The 23,471-nt window shown below is 48.8% G+C and overlaps 3 protein-coding genes across 3 annotated transcripts; 2 read left to right on the plus strand and 1 right to left on the minus strand.

Annotated features, from left to right (window-relative positions):
* Positions 1-1,614: 1,614 nt before the first annotated feature.
* Positions 1,615-3,015, plus strand: C8R40DRAFT_1055555 (uncharacterized protein; the record flags this gene model as incomplete). The annotated part of the gene is made up of 1 exon (XM_046225008.1): positions 1,615-3,015. One exon carries the CDS (start codon positions 1,615-1,617, stop codon positions 3,013-3,015), a length of 1,401 nt encoding a protein of 466 aa, XP_046082104.1.
* Positions 3,016-14,590: 11,575 nt separating this feature from the next.
* Positions 14,591-16,162, plus strand: C8R40DRAFT_1123648 (uncharacterized protein). Its single transcript, XM_046228907.1, has 4 exons — positions 14,591-14,906; positions 14,966-15,223; positions 15,277-15,630; positions 15,699-16,162. The coding sequence occupies exons 1-4, from the start codon at positions 14,681-14,683 to the stop codon at positions 15,848-15,850; spliced, it is 990 nt and encodes a 329-aa protein (XP_046082105.1). The 5' UTR covers positions 14,591-14,680; the 3' UTR covers positions 15,851-16,162.
* A 52-nt stretch (positions 16,163-16,214) lies between these two features.
* Positions 16,215-23,001, minus strand: C8R40DRAFT_1123651 (kinase-like domain-containing protein). The gene is made up of 31 exons (XM_046228908.1): positions 22,777-23,001; positions 22,640-22,728; positions 22,434-22,581; positions 22,275-22,382; positions 21,959-22,223; positions 21,790-21,903; positions 21,531-21,739; positions 21,412-21,475; positions 21,188-21,359; positions 20,987-21,132; positions 20,776-20,928; positions 20,604-20,722; positions 20,490-20,553; positions 19,969-20,438; positions 19,889-19,918; positions 19,747-19,836; positions 19,651-19,687; positions 19,577-19,597; positions 19,430-19,525; positions 19,287-19,378; positions 19,108-19,237; positions 18,937-19,059; positions 18,519-18,879; positions 18,291-18,466; positions 18,070-18,231; positions 17,775-18,018; positions 17,367-17,711; positions 17,225-17,313; positions 16,939-17,169; positions 16,817-16,881; positions 16,215-16,755 (listed from the first exon to the last, which is right to left on the minus strand). Exons 1-31 carry the CDS (start codon positions 22,873-22,875, stop codon positions 16,603-16,605), a joined length of 4,665 nt encoding a protein of 1,554 aa, XP_046082106.1. The 5' UTR covers positions 22,876-23,001; the 3' UTR covers positions 16,215-16,602.
* Between the last annotated feature and the right edge of the window lie 470 nt (positions 23,002-23,471).

Raw genomic sequence — 23,471 nt, forward strand, 5'->3', positions numbered from 1 at the left:
CCTGATATCATCCAACATACGTTCCTTCACTACGCACAACAATCTCCTCCATCAACTCACACATTGACTCTACCCTGTACCCGTGTCTCTGGAGCACCTTTGCAACCACATGTCGATTGATCTGGACTTTACCACTAGGCTCACAAGGTGCAGTAAGGGACATCTCGGAAGCGTACCGCCTAATCCCACTACACTCCTCTCAATGGCCCGGAGTAGTCATCCGGACATCAGAAAAAGAATATTGCATAGATACCAGAGACATGTTTGGTCTCACCTCGGCAGGAGGTACATTTGGTCACCTAGCTGATGGAGGGGTCGACATCTGTCGGGGATACGGCCTAGGCCCGCTCACCAAATGGGTCGATGATCACTTGTGGCTGAGAATCCTGAAACAACATCTTAGCAAATACAACTCACTACGGGAGCAACTCCGTGAACGAGTAGCCCCCACAGGAGGTGCCATACACAGCAAAGGTCGACTCCTATACCTAGGTCATACCCTCCCAAATGGACAACAGGAGGAATTCGACGATGACTTCATATTCCCTATCAGGGACTTATCTCATCTCTCCTCTCGCTCCATGGAGGACTCCAAATTTTGCTATGCTTTCAGTGACATTGACCGCATCACCATCCCCCTTGGATATACATGGGCGGCGGACAAAGACATTCCTTTCTGCAATGAACCAACATACTTTGGCTTTCAATGGAACCTTAGCGAGAAAATTGTATCGGTCCCGGCCAAGAAACGGAGAAAATACTTAGAGGAAATTGCAGATTGGGAGCAAAGAGGGTCACACAACGCTGAACAGGTCGCCAAGATGTATGGGAAACTCCTTCACATTAGTCTAGTTCTGCCAATAGGGCGTACATACTTAATCGAGCTCGAAAAGTTCGCAGCAGAGCTCAGCCACGAAGCACCGCTGACAAAGCACCGGGCACCCCGCCGATGGCCGGCTGACCTTCTTTGGTGGAAGTCCACCTTATCCTCACCCATTTCCGCACCCATTCCAGGACCTGCAGATCTCATCGACGTCCATGGCTACTCTGACGCCAGCAGCGGCTATGGTATCGGCCTGTATATCAAAGGTTTCTGGCGAGCATACCGCCTCCTCCCAGGATGGAAAGGAAAAGACGGAGAACGGGACATTGGATGGGCCGAGGCAGTTGGGTTCTATCTCCTCGTCCTCATTATTGCTAGAGAGGCAACTGCAGGAGGACAGTATAAGCTCTGGGGTGACAACGAAGGTGTGGTCGAAGGCTGGTGGAATGGGCGGAGCAGGAACCGACATACGAACAACATATTCAGACTTGTTCACGAAATCACTTCGAAACTCAATTTCAAGGTCCACACCCGCTATATCCCCAGCGCTCATAATCCAGCCGACCCATTCTCTCGAGGCATATACGGTGAACCAAGATTCCTCCTACCCAAGATCCCCATCCCATTCCACCTCACACACCTCATCATCGACTATGATGCCCCATACACCACAGCCGAGCGCCGTGAATACGGCACTTCTACAAACCTTGCTTACAGGACTAAACCACACCGACCTCACCCGCGAACATCGTTTGGACAGTGGCAATCTGAAGAGGAAGGAAAATTACTCTATGCCTTTGAGAACTCCTGGTAGTCGCCCTGCCACCTCTGAATACCCCTCTGCTACTTTCCCTCCTGTGAATACTGTAAATACAAATAATGTCCGCCCATATCCTGCTAATTTGACTCCACTATTGTCCACACTACGCCCTCATGTGGCCGCTCGTAACTGTCTAGTCTCCTGGAAGCCAGCCTGTAAGCGAACCTTCGAAGATGCAGCGGGGCGTCCACTCATACTCTCAGACGAATTCGTCGACCGAGTCCAACAAGTACTCATTAATGGATATGCAGACAGTACTCTCGAAACTTACGCATCAGGCCTACTCGCCTTCCACGTCTTCTGTGACTCGCGTGACATACCTGAGGACCAACGTGCACCATGCAGCAGCGACCTGCTCAACGTTTGGATAGCAACCATGGCCGGAAATTTTGCAGGTGCATCAGTTAAAAACTATGTGCATGGACTACGGGCCTGGCACATCATCCACGGAGTTGAATGGAACATCGACAAAGCATCCTTTGACACCATTATTCATGGCGCCGAACGCCTTCAGCCAGACCGAGCTCGCAGGAAAAAGCGGGTACCTTTCACCCCAGACCATATTTCCAAACTACTGCAAGATCTCGATCCAACGAACCCTTTTGATGTGGCGTGTGGTGCCTGCCTTACAACATCCTTCTACTGCGCAGCAAGAGTAGGCGAACTCACGGTCCCCAATCTAAACGACTTCTCCCCAAATGTCCACATTACACCAGCAAACGTTAGCACGGCCACCGACCGCAACGGTTTCCAAACCACCATCATTCACATCCCACGCACCAAGAGCAATCAGCTCGAAGGCGAGGACCTTTACTTCTCCAAACAGCTTGGCTCCACAGACCCAGACTCGTGGTTCCGAAATCACCGTGAAGTCAACACACCAGGACCCTCGGACCACCTCTTCTCCTACCGATACAGAGCCACCCGAAGGCCCCTTACAAAATCCGCTTTCCTGCAACGCGTCAACAAGGCTGCAAAAAACCAAGGCCTCCCCGTCCTTCAAGGCCACGGTATCCGCATTGGAGCCACACTTGAGTACCTACTCAGAGGCGTCCCGTTCGACGCTGTGCGCGTGATAGGCCGATGGAAAAGCGATGCTTTCATATTGTATCTCCGAAAGCATGCGGAAATCATGGCACCTTACATGCAACCCGAACTCCACCAAGACTTCGTTCGCTACACAATGCCCCCAGTTCGATGTGAGTGCTCTCCTCCCACTAGGGTATCCACGGTCGCTAGATGCGTCGTGCACTCCTACTTGCTGGGAATCGCAGCTGACCGTGCATACCTTCTTAGAACCTCATTGTCTGCTGGGACCCGAAGGCCTTCGGCCTTCTCCCAACGTGCAGAACTCGCAGTCAAAGATACATAAGTCTTCAATTGTATTGTACATACTCAATACATATTGCTAGTGATGATACCATATGCATCACCAGAGTTCAAAGACGAACACTTACTGTATGTATACACCATAAGTCGCAGGTGAAGCTTTGAAGGCCCACGTGTTCAGACGTCGTTTTGCTTCTTTCGCATACTGTATCGCAAGACAATTTCAAGGTGGACTCCGATGATTTTGAGGTGTGTTTTTGCTATATTCTCTTTTGTTGCTTTCATTGAGAATTCTTCAGTCATCGACCTTGATCTACAAGCCCTTACGTGTTAAGCCTAGTAAATCTCAGTTGATAATATAGCAACTATATATCTACCTGTTAAGCCTAGTAAATCTACGGTAACGTTAGCATGTAGTTAATGTATACAGATATACTTCGTGCTCACCTCAGTTGATAATATAGCAACTGAGGGAGCACTCGAGACTCCAAACTGTGTGACCTAGGTAAAACGTAAACTGTACAGTATAAAGTAATAACGCCGTCTCGAGTGGGATTGCGGTTATGTCAGTACGTACAGAGTATGGGATTGCGGCTATATCAATACGTACGGAGTATGCTCCAACACCCCCCCTACTCCGTACGATCTATCCCAAGCATGGAAACTAGTTTTGAATGTATCGTACCGTTCAGCGCCTTGGTGAAGATGTCCGCTATATTCTCCCCCAACTGAATCCGCTGTATAGTCACTTCCCCGCTAGCTACCTTCTCCCGTACGTAGTGGTGTCGCATTTTGATGTGCTTCACCAGTGCGTGCTGCTTCGAGTTCTCCGTGAGGCATACAGAGCCGAAATTATCACCTAGCATGTTGATAGGGCCCTCCTGCTGTAGGTCCACTTCGGAGAGGAAGGATGCTATCCAGACAGCTTGTTGCGTGGCCCGGGAGAGCCCAATGTACTTGGATTCCGTGGTCGATAGTGCGACTGTGGCTTGCCTCTTCGAGCTCCATGATACAGGGCCGCCGGCCATGAAAAATACATAACCTGAGGTTGATCGGTAGGTGTCCTGGCATCCTGCATGGTCAGAATCGACGTATGCGTAGGGTTTCAGTCCGGTTCCTGGCCCAGCTGAGTTGGTGGGTGCCGCATATGTGATGGAGTAGTCGAGGGTGTTGAGGATGTACCCTGCAACCCATTCGACGCATGCCCAGTGGTCACGACCAGGGTTGAGCTGGTATCTCGCCAGTAGACTCCCTGCGAATGCTAAGTCTGGTCTTGTGCAAACCTGTCCCCACAGTATTGACCCCACAATGGGTCGGTATTGTTTGTCTGCCATAAACCTACGATCTTCCTCAGGTAGTGGGGTAGGGGCGTCCTTGAGTTTGACATTCGGTGGGAGTGGTGTATTCCGGCGTCGAACCTGGTCCAGTCCGAAGTGTGCAAGCATGCGTTGGAAGAACGTCTTTTGTGAGATCGTGATGGCTTTGGTTAATGGGTCCTGTCGGATAGTCATCCCCAGAAGCACTTCCGTCGTTACCTCGTTAGCCTCCCAGCGCTGTCCCAAGTCGGCTACTGCCCGGTCTCTTCCTGCTTTAGTTGAAGACCCCCCACAGACGTCATCCCCATATGTACTTGTAATCGTGTACTCGTCACCCACTCGTTTGTACCGAATGCATGGATCTGCCCTCGAAGTGGTGTACCCGTCGCCCTTGTATCCGGCAGCCAGTGTCGCCTGCCAGTCGTGGCTGCCCTGCATCGTTCCGTATATGGATTTTTTCAGTTTACATACCAGATGCTCTGTCCCTGGTCTAATGAACCCTTCAGGTTGTTTCATGTAGACATTGTGAGTGATAGGGCTGTTCAGGAATGCTGCCGTAAAATCTACTTGGAATATGGACAGTTTGAGGGCCGCGGTAATTGCCAGGACTAGTCTAACTGACTCCATTCGGGCTACGCCGCCGTATGTTTTGTCATAATCCTGGCCCTGGATTTGAGTATAACCTTGTGCTACGTATCGGGCTTTCCGCTTCAATAAGTTCCCCGTTGCGTCAAATTTAATTGCGTATGTCCACCGGCCTCCAGTGAGATTTGCGTCTGGTGGTAGTGGTACCAAATCCCAGCATTGTTTGTCTTCAAGGGTTCGAAATTCCCGTTCCATTGGTGCTGTCCAGAGATCCGGCCTTTTCATCGCTTGTTTGTATGATTGTGGTACCCAGAGTTCACCCGATGTTGCTGCGAAGGCATACGGGTGTTGTGCTATCAGTGCCAGTGGTGTGTCTACTGTCCATCCCTCTCCTTTCTCCTGTGCGGCGCGCTCTCGTTCTAGGTATTCTTCGCTCTCAAGGAGTCTGCGGGAGGGTACATGTCCTCTCTCACTACGTCGTATTGGTTCAGGTACGGGCATTTGAGGTATGTTACCAGCTCCCCGGTGTTGATCCTCTGGTATTAGAGGTGGTGCCTCGTGCTGCTCCAGGATTTGATTTCCGCCGTCATTAGCTTTGGCTGTATTTGCAGGGTCCATAGGTCGTGTACTCGGAGTGTCCGTTCCCACCGCTGGTGTTGTAACAGTTTCCCCCAGCTGTTCGTCCTCACTTGGCGCCTCTGCTGCTCTCGTCCTATGCGGGGTCCCTTCCTCAAATGTCACGTCATGCGATTCCTCTATTCTCTTTGTCTCTGGTATCCATATACGGTATCCCCGCCGTCCCATGTATCCTAGGAGTTTACCCTTCACTGCCTGTCTGCCAAGCTTCCCATCGGTCCTTCTCCGTGGCAGAGTAGCCCAGCAATCGCACCCAAATGGTCGTAGGTGCGATATGTCGTGTCTCTTCTGGGTCCATTTCTCCACTGGTACTGTGTCTGGAAATCGAGACGATGGGACGAAATTGTTGATGTAGACAAAAGTCGACGAGGCTTCTCCCCAGAATGAGTATGGGAGGCTCGCTTCCTCTAGTAAGGTACGTGTCCCCTCCATGACCATTCTGAACGATCGCTCAGCTACGCCATTTGCTGCAGAGGAATCATGTGGTACCTTCTTGATGAGGATTCCGTTCTCCTTGCAGTATGCATCGACAAGCCCATTGTTCAGCTCTCCCCCTCCGTCAATTCGGATTATCTTTAGCTTCTTGCCCGTTTGTTTCTCCGCCATGATGCGGTATTCGTGTAGGGCATTAAGTCCTGTCTCTTTCCTCTTGTTTGTCAAGTAGTAGGGCACTCTGAACGATGATCTTCTGTCGGTGCATAGCATGAGGTATGTTGCTCCTCCGCGACTCTGTGTTCTTGCTGGGCCAAATAGATCCATGTGTACCCTCTCTAGTACTTCCGTTTCGTGCGTCAAGACTTCATCAAATGGGTGTTTCACTGCCTTTCCATACAGGCAATCTTCGCACATACCTCGAATGTCTCGGTTTGAGATGTTCAGCCTGTCTACAAGGTTACAGTTCGACATCCGCAGTATCCGCCGTATTGCTACATGTCCAAGTCTCCTGTGCCAGGTGAGAATATCTACTGGCCTATCTCTTGACCGGGAGTAGTTGATTGTAGTTTCCCCCGACTCTAGGACCTCAACTTCGTACATCTTGTTATGGCCAAAACCCTGCATTATTGGATCGCCGTTTGGAGCCCTCACCGTGATCGTACCTAGTCCCCACTCTCCACGCATGCCCCGGTTGTCCAGAGTCGATATGGATATCAGGTTATGTGCAAATGACGGTGTGTGTTTTACCCCTCTGAGGCGTATGGTTCTCTCACCCTCCTGTATTTGGGTCACGAATTGGACCGTGCCTGTACCTTGTATCTGGAATCTCCCTGCCTCGCCAGATATCGCGCTACTCCCGCCCTGCCCTTGCACCTCGGTGTATTCAATGAAGTCGGAACGTCGTACCCAACAGTGTTCCGATGCGCCAGAGTCAATAAATGTTCGTATTGTTGGCACAGGCATTGAGTACAGGGAGGTGCTACCATGGCAGATTGTGCACTCTGCTTCTGGTACTGCCTCGTAACTAGTTATGTCGCTATCTATGTCCTTATTCTTTTCCCTTGCCTCCCACTGACCGTCATCCCTTAGAATGGGATAATTTTGTCTGGTTTCGGGGTCAGTGGTGGGTTCGGGTGTTCGGGCAGAACTGGACGTACTTCGTTCACCGTTTGACTGGGCGGACATAACGTAGGTAGCCATGGATGTCGAGACGCTAGGTTCGTCTGTTTGTGCTACGCTGGCACTCCCCTCGGTCCTTGGTTTTTGGGCCTGTCCCTGTTTAGGTCCTTGCTCTTCCATGCCTCTGCCTTTGGCCCAGCACTTCCTGGCGATATGTCCGGGTTTGCTACAGTTGTGGCATGTTATGCTGGCTCTGTTTCCCGTGCGTGGCTGGTTGGTTGGCATCGAGATCGGCGCGGTGGTGTGTGCTGCTGTCATAAAGTACGCAGCCCCTATCATTTTCCTTTTCTCACCGTCTTGACGCCTTTACTTGTACGATACATCATCCCATCACTGTCAAACCCCCATCGATTACTGATCCACCTGACCCATCTTCTCCTTCTATTGGCTTCTGCCACCTTCCTTGTTCCTAAACTGTACAGTATTACATCGTTGTTTCTCGCAGACCGGATTATGTATATATAGCCAACCCTCCACAGCCTGGTCCCTTATCTTGACCTCTCTGTCATTATCTGGGACCAGGTATGTGCTTACTTATTATTACCTATGACTACGATACTCAATATATCTCTGTCATTATCTGGGACCAGCCTGCCGCCGTTCTGCTTAGTCGCTCCGCCTTGTTGCCTTGTTCAGTTGCTCCGCCACGCCGTTCTGCTTAGTCGCTCCGCTTTCCCGCTCCGTTAGTCACTCCGCCTCTGCCGCTTCGTGACATTAGGTCAAGATCCATTACTGCACTGACAGCCTACCGATAAGGTTGTCCTTGCAGGGTCTATAGACACCACGTCTTCCCCAGTTCCGCCCGACTCTGAAACACCTGTTGCCAGTATAGACTGCTCCGCACTCCCGCACGCACTTGACCCCAGAGACCAAGCTCACGCCCATAACAACGACGATACTTGGCGCGATTGCCAGTCTCAACCTTGCCCAAACGCCCTTTCGAACTCAATCCGAGAGCCACTCACTGTGAGCAATATAACCTTCCTGCCGATTCCCCAGCCCCGATTGCCTACTCCCATCATGTCGACTCCTATCCCGCCTGCCCCAAACACCTCTGCGGAGGATCTCATGGCTCAGCTCATCAGACAAGTAGCTAACCTTGCTACAGCTATGGAGGAACGCTCATCCTCTAAGTCAAGCATGAACAAACCCGAGGTTTTCAAGGGTAAAGATGGCGCTGAAGCCCGTCGCTTCATGGCTCAGTTCCAGAATTGGGCGTCAGAACAACCGGATCTCGCCAAAAGCCAAGTAAAACTCATCAAGTCCGCCTTGGGCTTCTTCACAGAAAGTGCTGGAGATTGGGCAACTCCCCATCTGCTACATTTCAATGCGGAAAATCCCCCTTTCGGAGGAAATTGGGAGGCGTTTCTGAAGGAATTTAGCCAACGGTTTGAACCAATGGACCCAGGTATGGAAGCCCGTAGCGAGATCAAGAATCTCAGGCAAAGTAAAGGACAGACAGTTGCGGAATTCGCTCAGAAGTTCAAGGATATCGGAGATCGGACTGAAATGTCTGATATTGACTTGCGGGAACGTTTCTTCACTGCATTACTCCCGGAGATCCGACAACACCTCATCACCGTAAACATTGCCCAAGGAATTGCTCCGACTCTGAAGGAGGCAATCAAACGGGCCATATCGGTGGATGTATACCTGCACGATCCCACCATGACTGGCCGGAACTCTGGATACCCTCCCACGCATACCGCTCATACTACTCCTGCTGACCCCCACGCTATGGACATTGATGCAACCCACACCAGTAATGGGAATACTAGGGAAGCATTCCTAGCTCGCATGCGAGGACGATGCTTCGGCTGCGGTGCCCAAGGTCATGTCAAGCAAAACTGCCCACACCGAGAAACCACCTGCCGCTACTGTGGACGTCGAGGACATCTGGAAGCAGTCTGCCAAGACAAATTCATGGGACTCGGACGAGACCGAGGCCGACGCCAGCAACCTCGACGCCAACAGATATCCGCTACGGGACCCGCGCCATTCTCCCTATTCCCAAACGAATCCGTCCAAATCGCGTCCTCGACCCCAACATCTGCTCCTGCACCCGTAGCTGCTACTCCGAGCCCCCCTAACCAGGACTTTTCCAATCAGATTGGTCAAATAAGGGAATTACTTGATCGTGCTAACGCTATGTCCTCCTCATCCTCTGGCTTCCAACAGGGTTTTTAAAGAGGGTACCCGCTTCGGCTGCACCGAGAGTACCCCATAATCAGTTTGTTATGTTCGCTACTTCCTCGTATGACTCGCACCCATCATGTACAATATCGTCGATCCGGGAATTAAACTCTACTTCCCCACATTTCCGAATTCATGCGAGACTAAGAGGAAGGAATCACAGTATAACAACTGCAGCCATGGTAGACTGTGGAGCTACCGCCCTGTTTTTAAACCAAGACTTTGTCACCCGGAACCATGTAAGATGTGCACCCCTCCATAAACCAATCGACGTTTTTAATATCGATGGAACACCTAACCGAGCTGGACGGATAACCCATTTTGCACGTCTAGCACTCACAGTGGATAATCAAGAGCGATGGATGGACTTTCTGATCACCAACCTAGGAGGTGAAGACATCATCCTTGGACTCCCCTGGCTACGGAAGGTAAATCCGGAGATTGATTGGGAGAAAGGACGACTTTCAGTAAAGCCTCCTCGAGTAACGATAGAAGAAGTCCCAGACGAGGAGATCTTGTACTCTCATCTAGCCGCCACTCACACAGAAACCCCGATCCTCGAACTCCCGGAACTGGAACCTCCCGCAGAAAACCCCCACATTGAGGTGCCACTAGAAGCGACCCTTGAACCGAGTGAATCAGCAGCGGTGGAAGAACCACCAATACACCGAATTCGAGCCAATCATAAAACTCGCCGGGCATGGGTAAAAGCAGGAATTCTAGAGGAACAGACGGAGGAAGTCTGGTGCGCCGCAGGATTCACTTACTCCCAGCAGCTAGCAGAGGAAGCCAACCGAGACAAACCCGTTAAAACCTTCGAAGAAATGGTCCCTGAGCAGTATCGTGATTTCAAGAAGGTTTTCTCAGAATCCGCCTCCGAACGATTACCTGCCCACCAACCTTGGGACCATGCGATTGATCTCGTACCTGGAGCACCGGCAACCATGCGTACCAAGATTTATCCCATGTCCCTAAATGAGCAGGAGGAGTTGGATCGTTTCCTAGAAGAAAACCTACGAAAAGGCTATATCATCCCCTCAAAATCACCAATCTCATCACCGGTCTTCTTCGTAAAGAAGAAGGATGGGAAACTCCGCTTCGTACAAGACTACCGGAAACTGAACGAGTACACTGTGAAGAACCGATACCCTCTCCCATTAGTTGCTGACATCATTAGCCGACTTCAGGGAGCCAAATACTTCACGAAGTTTGATGTCCGCTGGGGTTACAATAACATACGGATTAAGAAGGGGCATGAATGGAAAGGCGCGTTCGCAACAACCCGAGGCTTGTTCGAGCCTAAGGTCATGTTCTTTGGTCTCACAAATTCCCCTGCCACGTTCCAAGCACTTATGAATGCTATATTTGCTGATCTCATTGCAGCCGGCAAGGTGGCAGTCTACCTAGATGACATCCTTATCTTCAGTAACGATCTCGAGGAACACCAACGAATGGTACGGGAAGTATTAACCCGGTTAGAAAAGCACGACCTCTATCTACGACCAGAAAAATGCGAATTTGAACAACAACAGATTGAATACCTCGGACTCATCATCTCAGAAGGGGAGGTGAGAATGGATCCGGTAAAAGTAGCGGCTGTTCGCGACTGGCCAGTCCCTACTAATCTTCGGGAACTACGAGGGTTCTTGGGATTTGCAAACTTCTACCGACGCTTTATCCGGAATTTTGCCAAAATAGCACGACCTCTGAACGACCTGACGAAGAAAGACACCAGCTTTACCTGGACCGACACTCGACAGAAAGCATTTGATACCCTTCGAGAAGCCTTCATCTCCGCACCGATCCTTGCTCTATGGACACCAGACAGGCCTACTCGAATCGAGGTAGACGCATCAGGCTTTGCCACGGGAGGCGCCCTTATGCAGAAGCAAGACGATGGCCAATGGCATCCGGTAGCCTTCAGATCGGCATCCATGCAGCCAGCGGAACGGAACTACGAAATCTACGATCGAGAAATGCTTGCTATCATTGAAGCACTGAAGGATTGGAGGAACTTTCTAGAAGGACTCCCTCAACCATTCGACATCATTACGGACCATTCGAACCTCGAATTCTGGCGCACTGCACAAGACCTCACCCGCCGACAAGCCCGATGGGCCCTCTATCTGTCACGGTTTGACTTTCATATGATCCACCGCCCTGGCAGAGTAAACACCCAAGCTGATGCTCTCTCCCGCATGGCAGTTCATCATGTATCGGACAGCGATGATAACCGACAACAGACAGTCCTTAAACCTGGCCACTTCGTAAAAATTGCAGCTTCGATCCTACAGAACCCCTTAGAGGATCGTATCCGGAAAGCCTCAGAACGGGAGGCACAGGTATTGGAGGGTCTCAAAACAGTCAAAGAGCACGGACTACAGCGCTTGGCCAATGGGATAGCCGAATGGGAAGAAGACAATGGGTTGGTCTACTACCGAGGTCGAGTATACGTACCAGCAAACGACGACCTACGCACTGAGGTACTCCGTCAATGCCACGACAATCCAACTGCAGGACACCCCGGACTACACGGGACACTCGACTTGGTCAGTACCCATTTCTGGTGGCCTACGTTGCGCTCTTTTGTGGAAAAATACGTTGAGGGATGCGAGGTTTGTGCCCGTAAGAAGATCCAGCGGCACCCACGGGCCGTAACTCAACCATTAGATGTACCATCCGGTCTATGGGAAGAGGTAGGGGTTGACCTGATAACACAGCTACCTAACTCCCAAGGCTACGATGCTGTCTTGGTTTGCACAGACCTGTATGGAAAACAAATTCACGCCATTCCTTGCACCAGCTCCATCACAGCCGAAGGCGTTGCCGATATTTACTACCGAGAGATCTTCCGTCTCCATGGTCTTCCTCTTCACTTTAAATCCGACCGCGGACCCCAGTTTGCAGCTAAACTCATGCGATCCCTTCTCGCTAGGCTAGGAATTAAATCAGATCTAACCTCCGGATACCGTCCTCAGTCTAATGGCCAAACCGAACGAGCAAATCAGGAAGTAGAGAAATACATCCGCCTCTATGTAGGACGACGACAAGATGACTGGGCAGAGCACCTTCCCATGGCGGAGTTTGTGATTAACTCACGGACTCATTCTGCGCTAGGCATGTCCCCGTTCGAGCTAACCTACGGCTATCTTCCCCTGTTCAATATCCCAGTGGGCCAACGCAGCGGTATTCCAGCTGTGGATGACCGTATACGGATTCTCCGAGAAGCGCGACAAGATGCCGGAGCTGCCTTACACCTAGGAAAGAAACAACAGAAGGAGGGATACGAACGCGGGAAGCGGAAAGCTCATCAATTTAAAGTTGGAGACCTAGTCTGGCTCAGTGCGGAGGACATTAACCTTCAACTCTCCAGTGAAAAGTTAGGAGATCGACAGCTTGGCCCTTATCGCATTCTGGAGAAAATTGGCCCTTTAGACTACCGCCTTGACCTTCCCCTATCCCTAGATCGCCTCCATCCCGTCTTCCATGTCGATAAACTATACCCCTGGAAAGGTAACTCCATTAATGGCGAAATACCAACACCACCAGAGCCGGTATACTTAGAGGATGAAGACGAACCGGAATACGAAGTAGAGGAGATCTTAGACAGCCGGGTTCGATGGAAGAAGTTGGAATATTTGGTTAAGTGGAAAGGTTACGACGCAGGGCACAACTCTTGGGAACCCGCAGCCAACCTCAGTCGAGCACCAAAAATTGTTCGGGCCTTTCATAAAAAACACCCAACAGCGGCAAAGCCTTGACCATCGAGGGCAATGGTCATAAGGAGGGGGGTAATGTCATAAAGTACGCAGCCCCTATCATTTTCCTTTTCTCACCGTCTTGACGCCTTTACTTGTACGATACATCATCCCATCACTGTCAAACCCCCATCGATTACTGATCCACCTGACCCATCTTCTCCTTCTATTGGCTTCTGCCACCTTCCTTGTTCCTAAACTGTACAGTATTACATCGTTGTTTCTCGCAGACCGGATTATGTATATATAGCCAACCCTCCACAGCCTGGTCCCTTATCTTGACCTCTCTGTCATTATCTGGGACCAGGTATGTGCTTACTTATTATTACCTATGACTACGATACTCAATATATCTCTGTCATTATCTGGGACCAGCCTGCCGCCGTTCTGCTTAGTCGCTCCGCCTTGTTGCCTTGTTCAGTTGCTCCGCCACGCCGTTCTGCTTAGTCGCTCCGCTTTCCCGCTCCGTTAGTCACTCCGCCTCTGCCGCTTCGTGACAGCTGCCATAAGTGCTTTCACTCGCTTTGTGTCCCTTTCCTCCTCCTTTCGTTCCTCTTCCTTCTCGTACCACAGTGTGTGGAGGTATGTGAAGGCCTCCGCGCTTGATGTTCCTGGCACGCTTCGCACGTCCTGCCTCCATCCTGGTGGCATTGAGGAGATCACGATCCGACGGAATTGTGCATCGGTTGCAGTTCCTCCCAGGTCGTGCACTTTCTTCAGTAGATTCCTCATCTTTTTCTCGTGCTCCTCCATTGTCGTGTCGGGGTCATATTTTTCTTGGCGTAGGCTTGTATCAGCAAGGTGAATGCGTTGCTTGTCCCTCTTCTCGAAACGCTTAATTAGTTCTAGCCATATATCCGATGCACGCTTTGTTTCATCTATCCCTAAGCCAACAGGGTCCGTGATATTTGATACAATCGCCCCTGCGACGAGCCGGTCACGGATCTCCCATTCCTCTGGGCATGGTGTCGGGCTATATAGAGGTGTGGTGGGTTGTGCTGGAGGATATATCGGGCCTGGGTATTTGCTCGGTCGGGCTATCGTTCCATCGAGGTATCCTGCGAGTCCCTTTGACTGCACTGCGAACATGATCTCGCGCTTAAACGGTCTCCAATTATCTTCACCGACGAGCTGCTTCTCGTCCGGGAGTCTGGGTATGTTCGGGCTGTTTCCGAACGACATTTTTGTAGGTTACTGCTTTCAATTGAGAGATGGACTTTTCGGTGCTAAACTTTTCTTCTTCTTTTGTTAGAGTACGAGTCTCATAATCTGTTAAGCCTAGTAAATCTCAGTTGATAATATAGCAACTATATATCTACCTGTTAAGCCTAGTAAATCTACGGTAACGTTAGCATGTAGTTAATGTATACAGATATACTTCGTGCTCACCTCAGTTGATAATATAGCAACTGAGGGAGCACTCGAGACTCCAAACTGTGTGACCTAGGTAAAACGTAAACTGTACAGTATAAAGTAATAACGCCGTCTCGAGCGGGATTGCGGTTATGTCAGTACGTACAGAGTACGGGATTGCGGCTATATCAATACGTACGGAGTATGCTCCAACATTACGAGCCTCAGCGCCTGAAGACGGCCCAAATTCGTGATGAATTCTTCGAGTCTAATGGCTTCACAGAACATTCTGGAGCTTGTTGCATCTAATGAGCCTTTGTTGAATGGAATTACCGACTTCGCTGGAGGACTTCTCTTTGATTTTCTTTTCAAGGATCCCCAAATGCGCACTGTACGTTCTGAACCGGTTGTATTATTCTCTGATGATAGACTTGGTCGTGGAACCGTCATCATTCAAGTGGAATGCACTTATTATCACTGTTCGTGCAAGAACTGTGACTTTCCCTGGCATTATTCCAGTTCCTCATGATATTAGTAGATTGTCCGAGCAAATATTCTTGGGATACAGCGACAAGTCTGCACATCCATTTGGAATATACACGGGGCATGAACTACTTGCCTACGATTTATCAGAATTCTGATATCAAGTTCCGTCAACAAGCTAGTCTCAAAGAGAAGTTCGACGATGGTTATCAGAAGTGTCTCCTGCGATTCTCGATCCAGGATGAATTGCAACCGCTGATGGATTTGAAGTCCTCGAAGGAATATGCACAAGTTTTCTATGATGTCGTTCAGTGTGCGCTCCCATTTATTATTCTCGTTCGTAGTTTTCTCACACGAAATTTTTAGGTCATCACTGGGGTTGGAAATATCCTCGAATTCTTCATCGCGATATCAGTATTGGTAATATCATGGTTCGCGAAAAGGACAGGCAGAAATACGGAGTTTTGATTGACTGGGATCTTGTGATTTGGTTGGATGAGCGGAAAGAAGGCTCGACATCCAAGTTTCGAATGGGCACCAAACCGTACATGGCACATGAACAACACTCATCTGACTGGCAAGGTCCACATCGGTTCCGCCACGATTTGGAGTCTGTCTTCTACGTTATTCTCTTACTGGTTTCCCTTTATTCCAGTCCGACCGAGAAGGTCCGTTTTCCTTCTACCGGAGATCATCGTTATGAGAAGTGGCATGAGCAGGGTGATTGTTTTCTTAAAGGGAGGAAATTAATAATTGTTCATGCTGGGAATTGGCAACCCTTTCCGCAGCCCTTCTTCAGCGCCTTCAATTCATGGTTGATCGCCCTCCAATGCTCTCTCTTCTATGGTTCCATTGGACTCAATATGCACAATGCGATGAAAACAGATGCGAAACAACCACGCAAGCCAGGGAGGCGACCACGCAAGGTGCCATTTTTTGACGAGGATACCCTAGGCGGATATTTCTCATACGAGAAAGTGGTTATGATCATGCACCAGTTCAACCAAGAAGAACTCAAGACTTGGGGTCACGAGTGGCAAGCAACACTAGAGGAAGCATCTTCTGAAGATTGGGAGTTAGAACAGTTGGAGGAGAACTAATAACAATGTTGATTGTCTTGAAGGCGCAGAACCATCGAATATCTTGCCGGTGAAAGAAAGTGGGACGGATTTGATGATTATCCTAGTATGTGTTATTGTACATAGGCCCAAAGATAATTTTTCTTCAGACTCAGGCAAATATTTCTTCCTCGTTATTCGCTCAAACTTCGCAGTGAAGTTGTTCTTTGCATCAAGGTAGACAGGAAATGTTCCATCGAAAGCGGTTCGCCTCTCCAACAGCAGCTGCGGAGTCACCACTGGCGCAGTTGAAGAAGTTTTCGGGGACGACTCCGTGAGATGCGTATCGTGCATGGCATCGTTCTGTGTCAGCTTTAGAGAACCATTAGGAATGTGTCCGAAAGGCCCTTTGATCACCATCCTTATGCTTGAGCAGCAAACGGAAGGACAGTTGAGATTCACTGATTGCGACTTATGCACCGATGTGAAAGATTACGATTGAGTGTTACATTGCATAAATACAGATGGGATGAAGATGGCTATTATGATACATTAGATGTTGAACATAGTTTTTTGTGGAGATAACTGAAAGAGATCATGATCATAAGACATAACCAAACGTTGGGGGAAGGGATCATCGTAGATTCAACAAACCAGCCCTTTCCTCCTTCACACCGACGAGCAAAACCCAGCTGTTTCCTTCGCTCTTCTTCCTCGCAACCGCTTCGCGCACCTGTTGAGCATATCCTGTGTTGGAGAATTCTCCAATCAGACCCTTCCATACTTCCTCGTCAACGAGCCATGTGGCGTTCCGTGTGAGAGAGTCGAATAGTGAGGAGGATATCGACGGCAACGACAGGCATTCCGCTAGAGCTCTGGAAGGTGGCTTTGAGGTCCGAAGAGACATCGTAAGCTAGATATATATTGATTGAGTACACAGTTTAATCAGGCCCATCGAAGGATATCACACCTCGATCCAAGAACATCTGCTTGACTTGCCGACGCTGTTTCTTTGTCTCTTGCGGGAGGCAGAGTTGGACATCTGCAGATCCTGGCGGTAAAACTACGTTGGATCGACCAAGCTGAGTGACACTGGGACCACCCAGTCGGGAGGAAGCTGGAGTACATGCGGTTGTTGCGTCGATACGCTTCTGCTCTCCGATTTCGTGCTGAAGCCATCCGATAAGGTCAGCCTTAGAGACTGAACGACAGATTGATGAGTTTAAAGCATAAAAATAAAATCAAATTTGACACACCTTCATACTCTGTTCCTTTGAGGATACTCTTTACTTTGAATGCAGCCATATCACGACGACCGGCTCGTGGACGCGGATAGACGGTGAATCTAGATGATTGGACATTAGATGGATAGAATGTTCAGTGCAAACGACCACATACAAGATTCCCTCTCGAGCGCACATGTCAACCTGGTTCTCCTGATCTGCCTCTTGCAAGCCAGACTCGTACATGAGATCTGCGCTGATTCCATGCTGCCAAAGCCAAGCGACGACTTCGAGACGTTCTTGCAAGAACCCGGAATGATAAGATATGACATAAACGTCGCATCTTCTAGGACTCCAAAAACCGAAAGAGCGAGCCTCCTTAATGAGCGGTTGGACAGAGGTACTTTGGAACAACGCAAGCATGACCGAAATCTTTTCAACGTCGATCTGTAATCCGAAAGCATAACTGGCCTGGCCTTTCGTCTTGGGTTGAGTGAACTGGTTGATAAGATTGTCATAGCTATAGCAATACATTAAGTAGAACGCCTCTGGGAAGATGTGGGTAACAGGTTCGAGCACTCACCGACCACCAGCAGCCAAGATATCGGTTCTTCTCGACTTCTTCGCAACCTCAACTAAGACACCATCTTTGAAGTGAGTGAAATAGGAGCCAAGCATTAATGGCCTAAAAAATATCGGTTGCGTCACGCCTGCACAAACGGCGTGTTGGATTGTAGCTTTGACTTCGTCAACAGCACTTCGCAGTTGCTCGACCAAAGGCGGATTAATCTTTTCAAGGCGGGTCATCACAGCGTCCACATCATCATCTGAAGGTTATTATTGAGAAATTTGAAATTTTGACATCTGATATCACTCGCCTGCATCTGTAAGCACATCCAGCTCGTCGATGAGACTACGGGGCAAGCCTTTTTTGAGAAGATTTGCCTTCTTCTGTGATGATGATGATTTGGTATGTTGAATGACATCCAGCACGGCGGTCCGTTGGGAAGCTGGAATACGTTCAACAACCACAGACACAACTAAAAGATGACGATGACGTTGAGCAGGCCACATGGAAAACATACTCTAGTAAACATACTATCGGAATGGGAAACATGGACCTCATAGGTAGGAGTCAGGTTGGGGAAGCTTTCCAAGATATCGTGAGCAACAGCAAGTATTTCAGCCCCGGCGGCCACAGGCCCATGCAAATAGTCTGGTGTAATGATATCGAAGACGCCAGCTTTCCAGACTTTAGGGTGACCAGGGATAAGACTAGGGCAAGCGCTTGAATTCCCGGATTAAACTAAGATAATTTTAAGCATACCTTGGCCGATATATACTCGACAAATGATATCGTTTGATCCTTTGTACTTTCTCTCGTGCAGCGAGTCTTGCGAATGGGACGATTAGATTGTTTGGAAGAGTCACGACTTCGCCGTGGCGGTCAACAAAAGCAGCTTGAGTTTTATCGTCGCCATCCGTCATTGGTGTGAGAAGCGGAGGGTCCATATCGACGGCGCCATGCAATCGGAATATCGTTCCCAGACGATCCTGAACCACACCGTTCAAAGACGCATATTCCGGTAATTCAGCGTCTTGATCGTATAGGAATCCTCGAACGGGCTTTGGAGGGTTGCTAAATAGAGCCGAGAGCACAGTCTGCAGATGGGGGGAATCAGGTTTGGCTGTTATATACACGGAGTTAGAGAATGATAATGAAAACACAATGGATTACGATGTACCCATCAAGCGAAGTGCACCCTTGAAATACTCGTCTTCCATCCGTGGGGGCATTAGCGAACTTTGTGATAGTTCCGTAGCACTGGGACGCTGATTTGGTTCATGTTGGAGTAACCAGGTGATGACTGAAAACGGCAGTCAGTATGCTGGTGTCAAAACTATTCCAGACGCACTTTCACGCTGACGCGCTCGCAAAGGATCCCAAGTTGCTGGGAACTGAACGTCCGATTTCCGAAGTCTTTCGAGGACAAATATGCGTTCGGAGCCAGTGGAAAACGCGTAGTTCATCTCGAAAAACACAATCTACTGAGACTATGAGCGATATGAAGCGTATTAGCCAAAAAGTACGCGCCCCGAGACTATACATGTCAGCTTTAGAATGATTAGTAGGTCCACGCCTTCTTGATTGTACCTCCGGTGCAATGTACAATCTGGTACCGACCTCTACAGGGATATGAGAATGACGAGTAGAAACACGGTAATAATGTGACAGACCCAGAGTCATGTCCGCTTGCGGAGCTACTGCTCGTGGTGCTACATCGGAGGGATCGACCGCCGCAAGACTAGACGTGGCCAGCCCAAAATCTCCCACTAAATACCCAGTCAGTAATTGACAGATGCATGTCAGGACATTACATGAACCTTTACAGTCACCATTTCCATCTGCGAAAATGAATCGTAAGGACCGGAGGCATTTCCGTTAAGCACCGACATACCAATGAAAATGTTTGTTAATTTAATGTCACGATGGAGCTAAATCCACAGCTAAATACTTAGCTCGGCATTTAAAGCCTTCAAGTGAGAGCACGTACGATCCCTAAATTCGACATGTGCGCAAGAGCATCGACAATTTGTTGAAATAATCTCCAAGCTTCTTCAACAGAGAGACCTTCATCAATCCGCTGCGATGATAGTGAGCAAGTAACAAGCGATGGTGTTGATATGAACAAGTACCTCCTTCAGAGTTTGTCGTTCGACAAATTCCTGTATTCATCATAAGCCTGATGTAGGAACATCGAGATATTGATGATTACCATTTGAATATACAAAGTTCGTTGTAGTAGTGGGGGTGGAGCGGGGCGAGCAGTCTGAGGGTGAAACAGACTATCGAGCGCCAGTGGATCTCCATCACTGTCCGTGTCTTCATCCGCAATCCGTGCTTCTGACGAACGGGCACTGAAATGTATACTGGGGAAGGAACCTCTAGAACCTCCTGGTTCATCCAAATCATCCAAACTGAATATTAGTCCGTCATCTGTACTGGTCGTTGTGCGCCGAGTGGATAAAGAATTTGGTACAGAGGTCATGCCATCTTCAGTGTTGGAGAGGTCCGATGAGTCAAACTCGTTGTCAGAGTCATCAGATGCAGCAGTCGACGAAGGCTCCGACGTCTCGACCCAGGTTGTATAGTACCGGACGATGAACCGATGGGACAAACGACTAAGTGCGTTCACTTCTCGGAAAATCTTGTCGCTTTGCGTTGTTCGGAGACGGACTTTCTTAACTGCAGAAAGGATAAGCGCGGCATAATGAACAATGAACACATGTTAGATACCTGCGTAAATTCGATTATCGATCCTATTGCGCGCCTTCACCACGGAGCCAAAAGCACCTTTCCCCTGCAAAACCGGTTATATCGAAGGCGAATCAAGAAAGACATCACACGTACCAGTAGCTCTAATTCTTCCCAATCTTCCTTCCATCGGCTCGTATGTCTCAAGCCCATTGGTCTGAAGTACTCGATCTCCGGGGAACTGCCATATCCAAGCTGCATGGGAGTTTTCAAATCTTGAAATGGGATTCAATGGAATCTCAATGCTTCAAAAAAATGAAATGCGAACCGGCGGACGTAATAGGAACTGTAGGACTACGAAGGTTATCACTGATGGCAGTCTCTGCCAAATCAGCTAGTAAACTCAAACAAGATATATGGTTCTTCTTTGGGGGGAAAAGCATATTCAAAGCGAGGGCCTGTAACTTTGCGGAAATTAAGGCTAGGTATTTCAGGGCGTGAGCGGTAGAGCCTTCCATCTCATCATAGTGCCCGCTTACAGAGCTTCATCGCCGTATGGGCGTCAGAGAAACGCCGAATAACATCAAGTCCTAATAACATTTGCATGAACACGATACCGACGGAATGGATATCGCGGTGACGAGTGTAGAGTAAAGAAGATTCATTCTTCACGTCCTTCGATAACCTGTAAAAGTACTCAAGTTGGAGTCAGCGGCAGGTAAAGGTTTTCGGACACGAACCAGGCATCGGGAATTTGAGCTTCTTCATTATTGAAACTGAGCGTTGTTCGGAACTCGTTTGATTTGTGAAAGTCCACCAGACGCGTATAATATCCTACTTTGAAGATGCGTATAAGTTTTGAATTGGACTGAGAGTTTCGAGATTCCAATCCGATACATCGAGGAGCGATACCTAGTTCGGAATCTAAGTAGGTGATAAGGGAGACCATGACACTGTGGTATACCTCGATGAACAAGATCTGCCGTATGGATTACATTGAGCCCAGCTAGTATTTGACCCAAATAATCCTGCAACGCCTTGTTAATTAGCGTGAACTCTATTTCAAGGACTATAGGATCTTACGGATGCACGCTCTTCGCGCAGAGAGTCACAGTCTTGTAAAACGTCTTCAAGAGTTAGTGCGGGTGGTTGTTCTGAGAGGATGGACAAACGGGAGGGAGAATTGGAGTTGGGAAGATAAAGTTTCACGGCCAATGTACGGACAATGTTTGGATGTCTGATAGCGGTTAAACGTCGTATTTCAGCCTCTAGCTGTTTAAGTTTCTTGCGCCCTGTGCATAGCCTAAGAACAAAATGAGTGCAAGAGACATGTAATCCTTACCTTGAGTAGTAGAGTAATATTGGGTATCGAATGTGACTACATGAAGCTGTAACGGCAGGGTGGCATTCACATCCTCGCATACAGGGTCAGCAGCGTAGGTTACGCCCAGGCATTCTACGAGGGATAAAGCTTGGTCACAAATGATGTTAAATTAAGAGGAAGGGCGTACCGATACGAGGGTGGAAGTATTTCACGGTGTCGAAACGAATCCCCTGGAATTCGATTTCATCGGCAAATGATTCCGTCGGATATTCGTTGGTCATGGGCACTTCAGTCGCTTCAGAGCTTGCTCTCTTGCGAGCCTTATACTCTCTCTCCCGGGCAACCTGCTGCCTCGCAGAGTCGAGCATGAGCTGTTCTTCGAGCTCTTGGGCATGTTTGGATTCCTTCTCCAACTCCTCTAATGCCAGTGCTTCGGCCTTCTGTTTACGTGCCTTATAACATGCTTTAGTCAGGCATAGAGGGAAAGGAACTCAACGACGCACCTTTTCCTCGTCCTCAGCACGTATATTCATTTGTAAAGCTAACGATCCCGGAGCTTCTGTAGCTGGAATAACATTGTCCGTCATCCAATCTTGACAAAATGTAACGATCTTGGAGGAAAGATTAAAAGGGAGTCAGAATATAAAGAACTACGTACTTACTTCCATGACCATCTCCGACCCTCGATGCATCTGAGCTTCCGCATGGATAGCATGCGATAGTTTCGTTATTTGTTCATTAGAAAGTCCATTGATAGGTTTCTGAATGGTAAAGGTGGGATTTGTCTTTATAGGGTAGGTTTTGGGGAAACTGAACAGCCGTATGAATTTGATTGCTTTGTAGATGGGAATGTGTACAAAACGCTCACATAACATGCAAATCAAAACATATCTTCTTCGCAAAATCCGGATTGAGATGCGGAACTCGGATACAAAACTCTGGAAGACGTGCTGCGCCCTAGCATAGATTAAGCACTGTATTTTCCTCCGTCGGCTCCTGACTCACCTTCCAGGCCTTTGGTGGTGGTATTTCTATGAAATCTTCGGCGTAGATGGATTTCAGCGCAGTAAGTTCGTTTTGCTGTAGTTCCTCGGTAGATTCCATGGTGATGTCAAAACCTATTGAGAAGGGGAGGGCCTTGCGGGCCTCAGCAACTCAATTCTCCATGGTTATACCACTACGGGTGATAAAAATAAGAGGTAGAGAATGGAAAGGGTGGTCAAATAGACTCAGACTCGTGCCCTTTTAAGGATGTGACCTCGTTTATGATGTGACTGCTTACCCCATTTGTTCTGACCGATTATAGGTTCTAATCTTATCTTCAACGCTTATGTACGTACTCAGAAAGGAAACAAAATTTAAATAGAGTGGCGCTTTGACTTTGTTCATGTAGGCGACCAGCTGGCAATAGCAACTTCTCTTTGTAAAAAACAAAGGTCGGACTAGTCAGAGTGTCACCCAACTTGGTGAAACCAGGTAACACTGCAGTGCTGACTGCCCAAATCATAGAAGAACAAAACGAGGCACTAAGCGAGTGTGATAATTGTTCTGAGGAACGTGTCGTTTGAATCCAATTCATTATTACAGCTGGGCTGCTGCTGTGTGTACTGTATTTCTGCATGTGTGAAGATGGTCAGTCAGAAGATTATAAAGTGGCGTGTGTCCACGTATGTTTCCCGATGCCAACCTATGCCAACCTG

This window comes from Lentinula edodes (assembly GCF_021015755.1).
Source record: "Lentinula edodes strain Le(Bin) 0899 ss11 chromosome Unknown C8R40scaffold_40, whole genome shotgun sequence".
Taxonomy (NCBI): Eukaryota; Fungi; Basidiomycota; class Agaricomycetes; order Agaricales; family Omphalotaceae; genus Lentinula; species Lentinula edodes.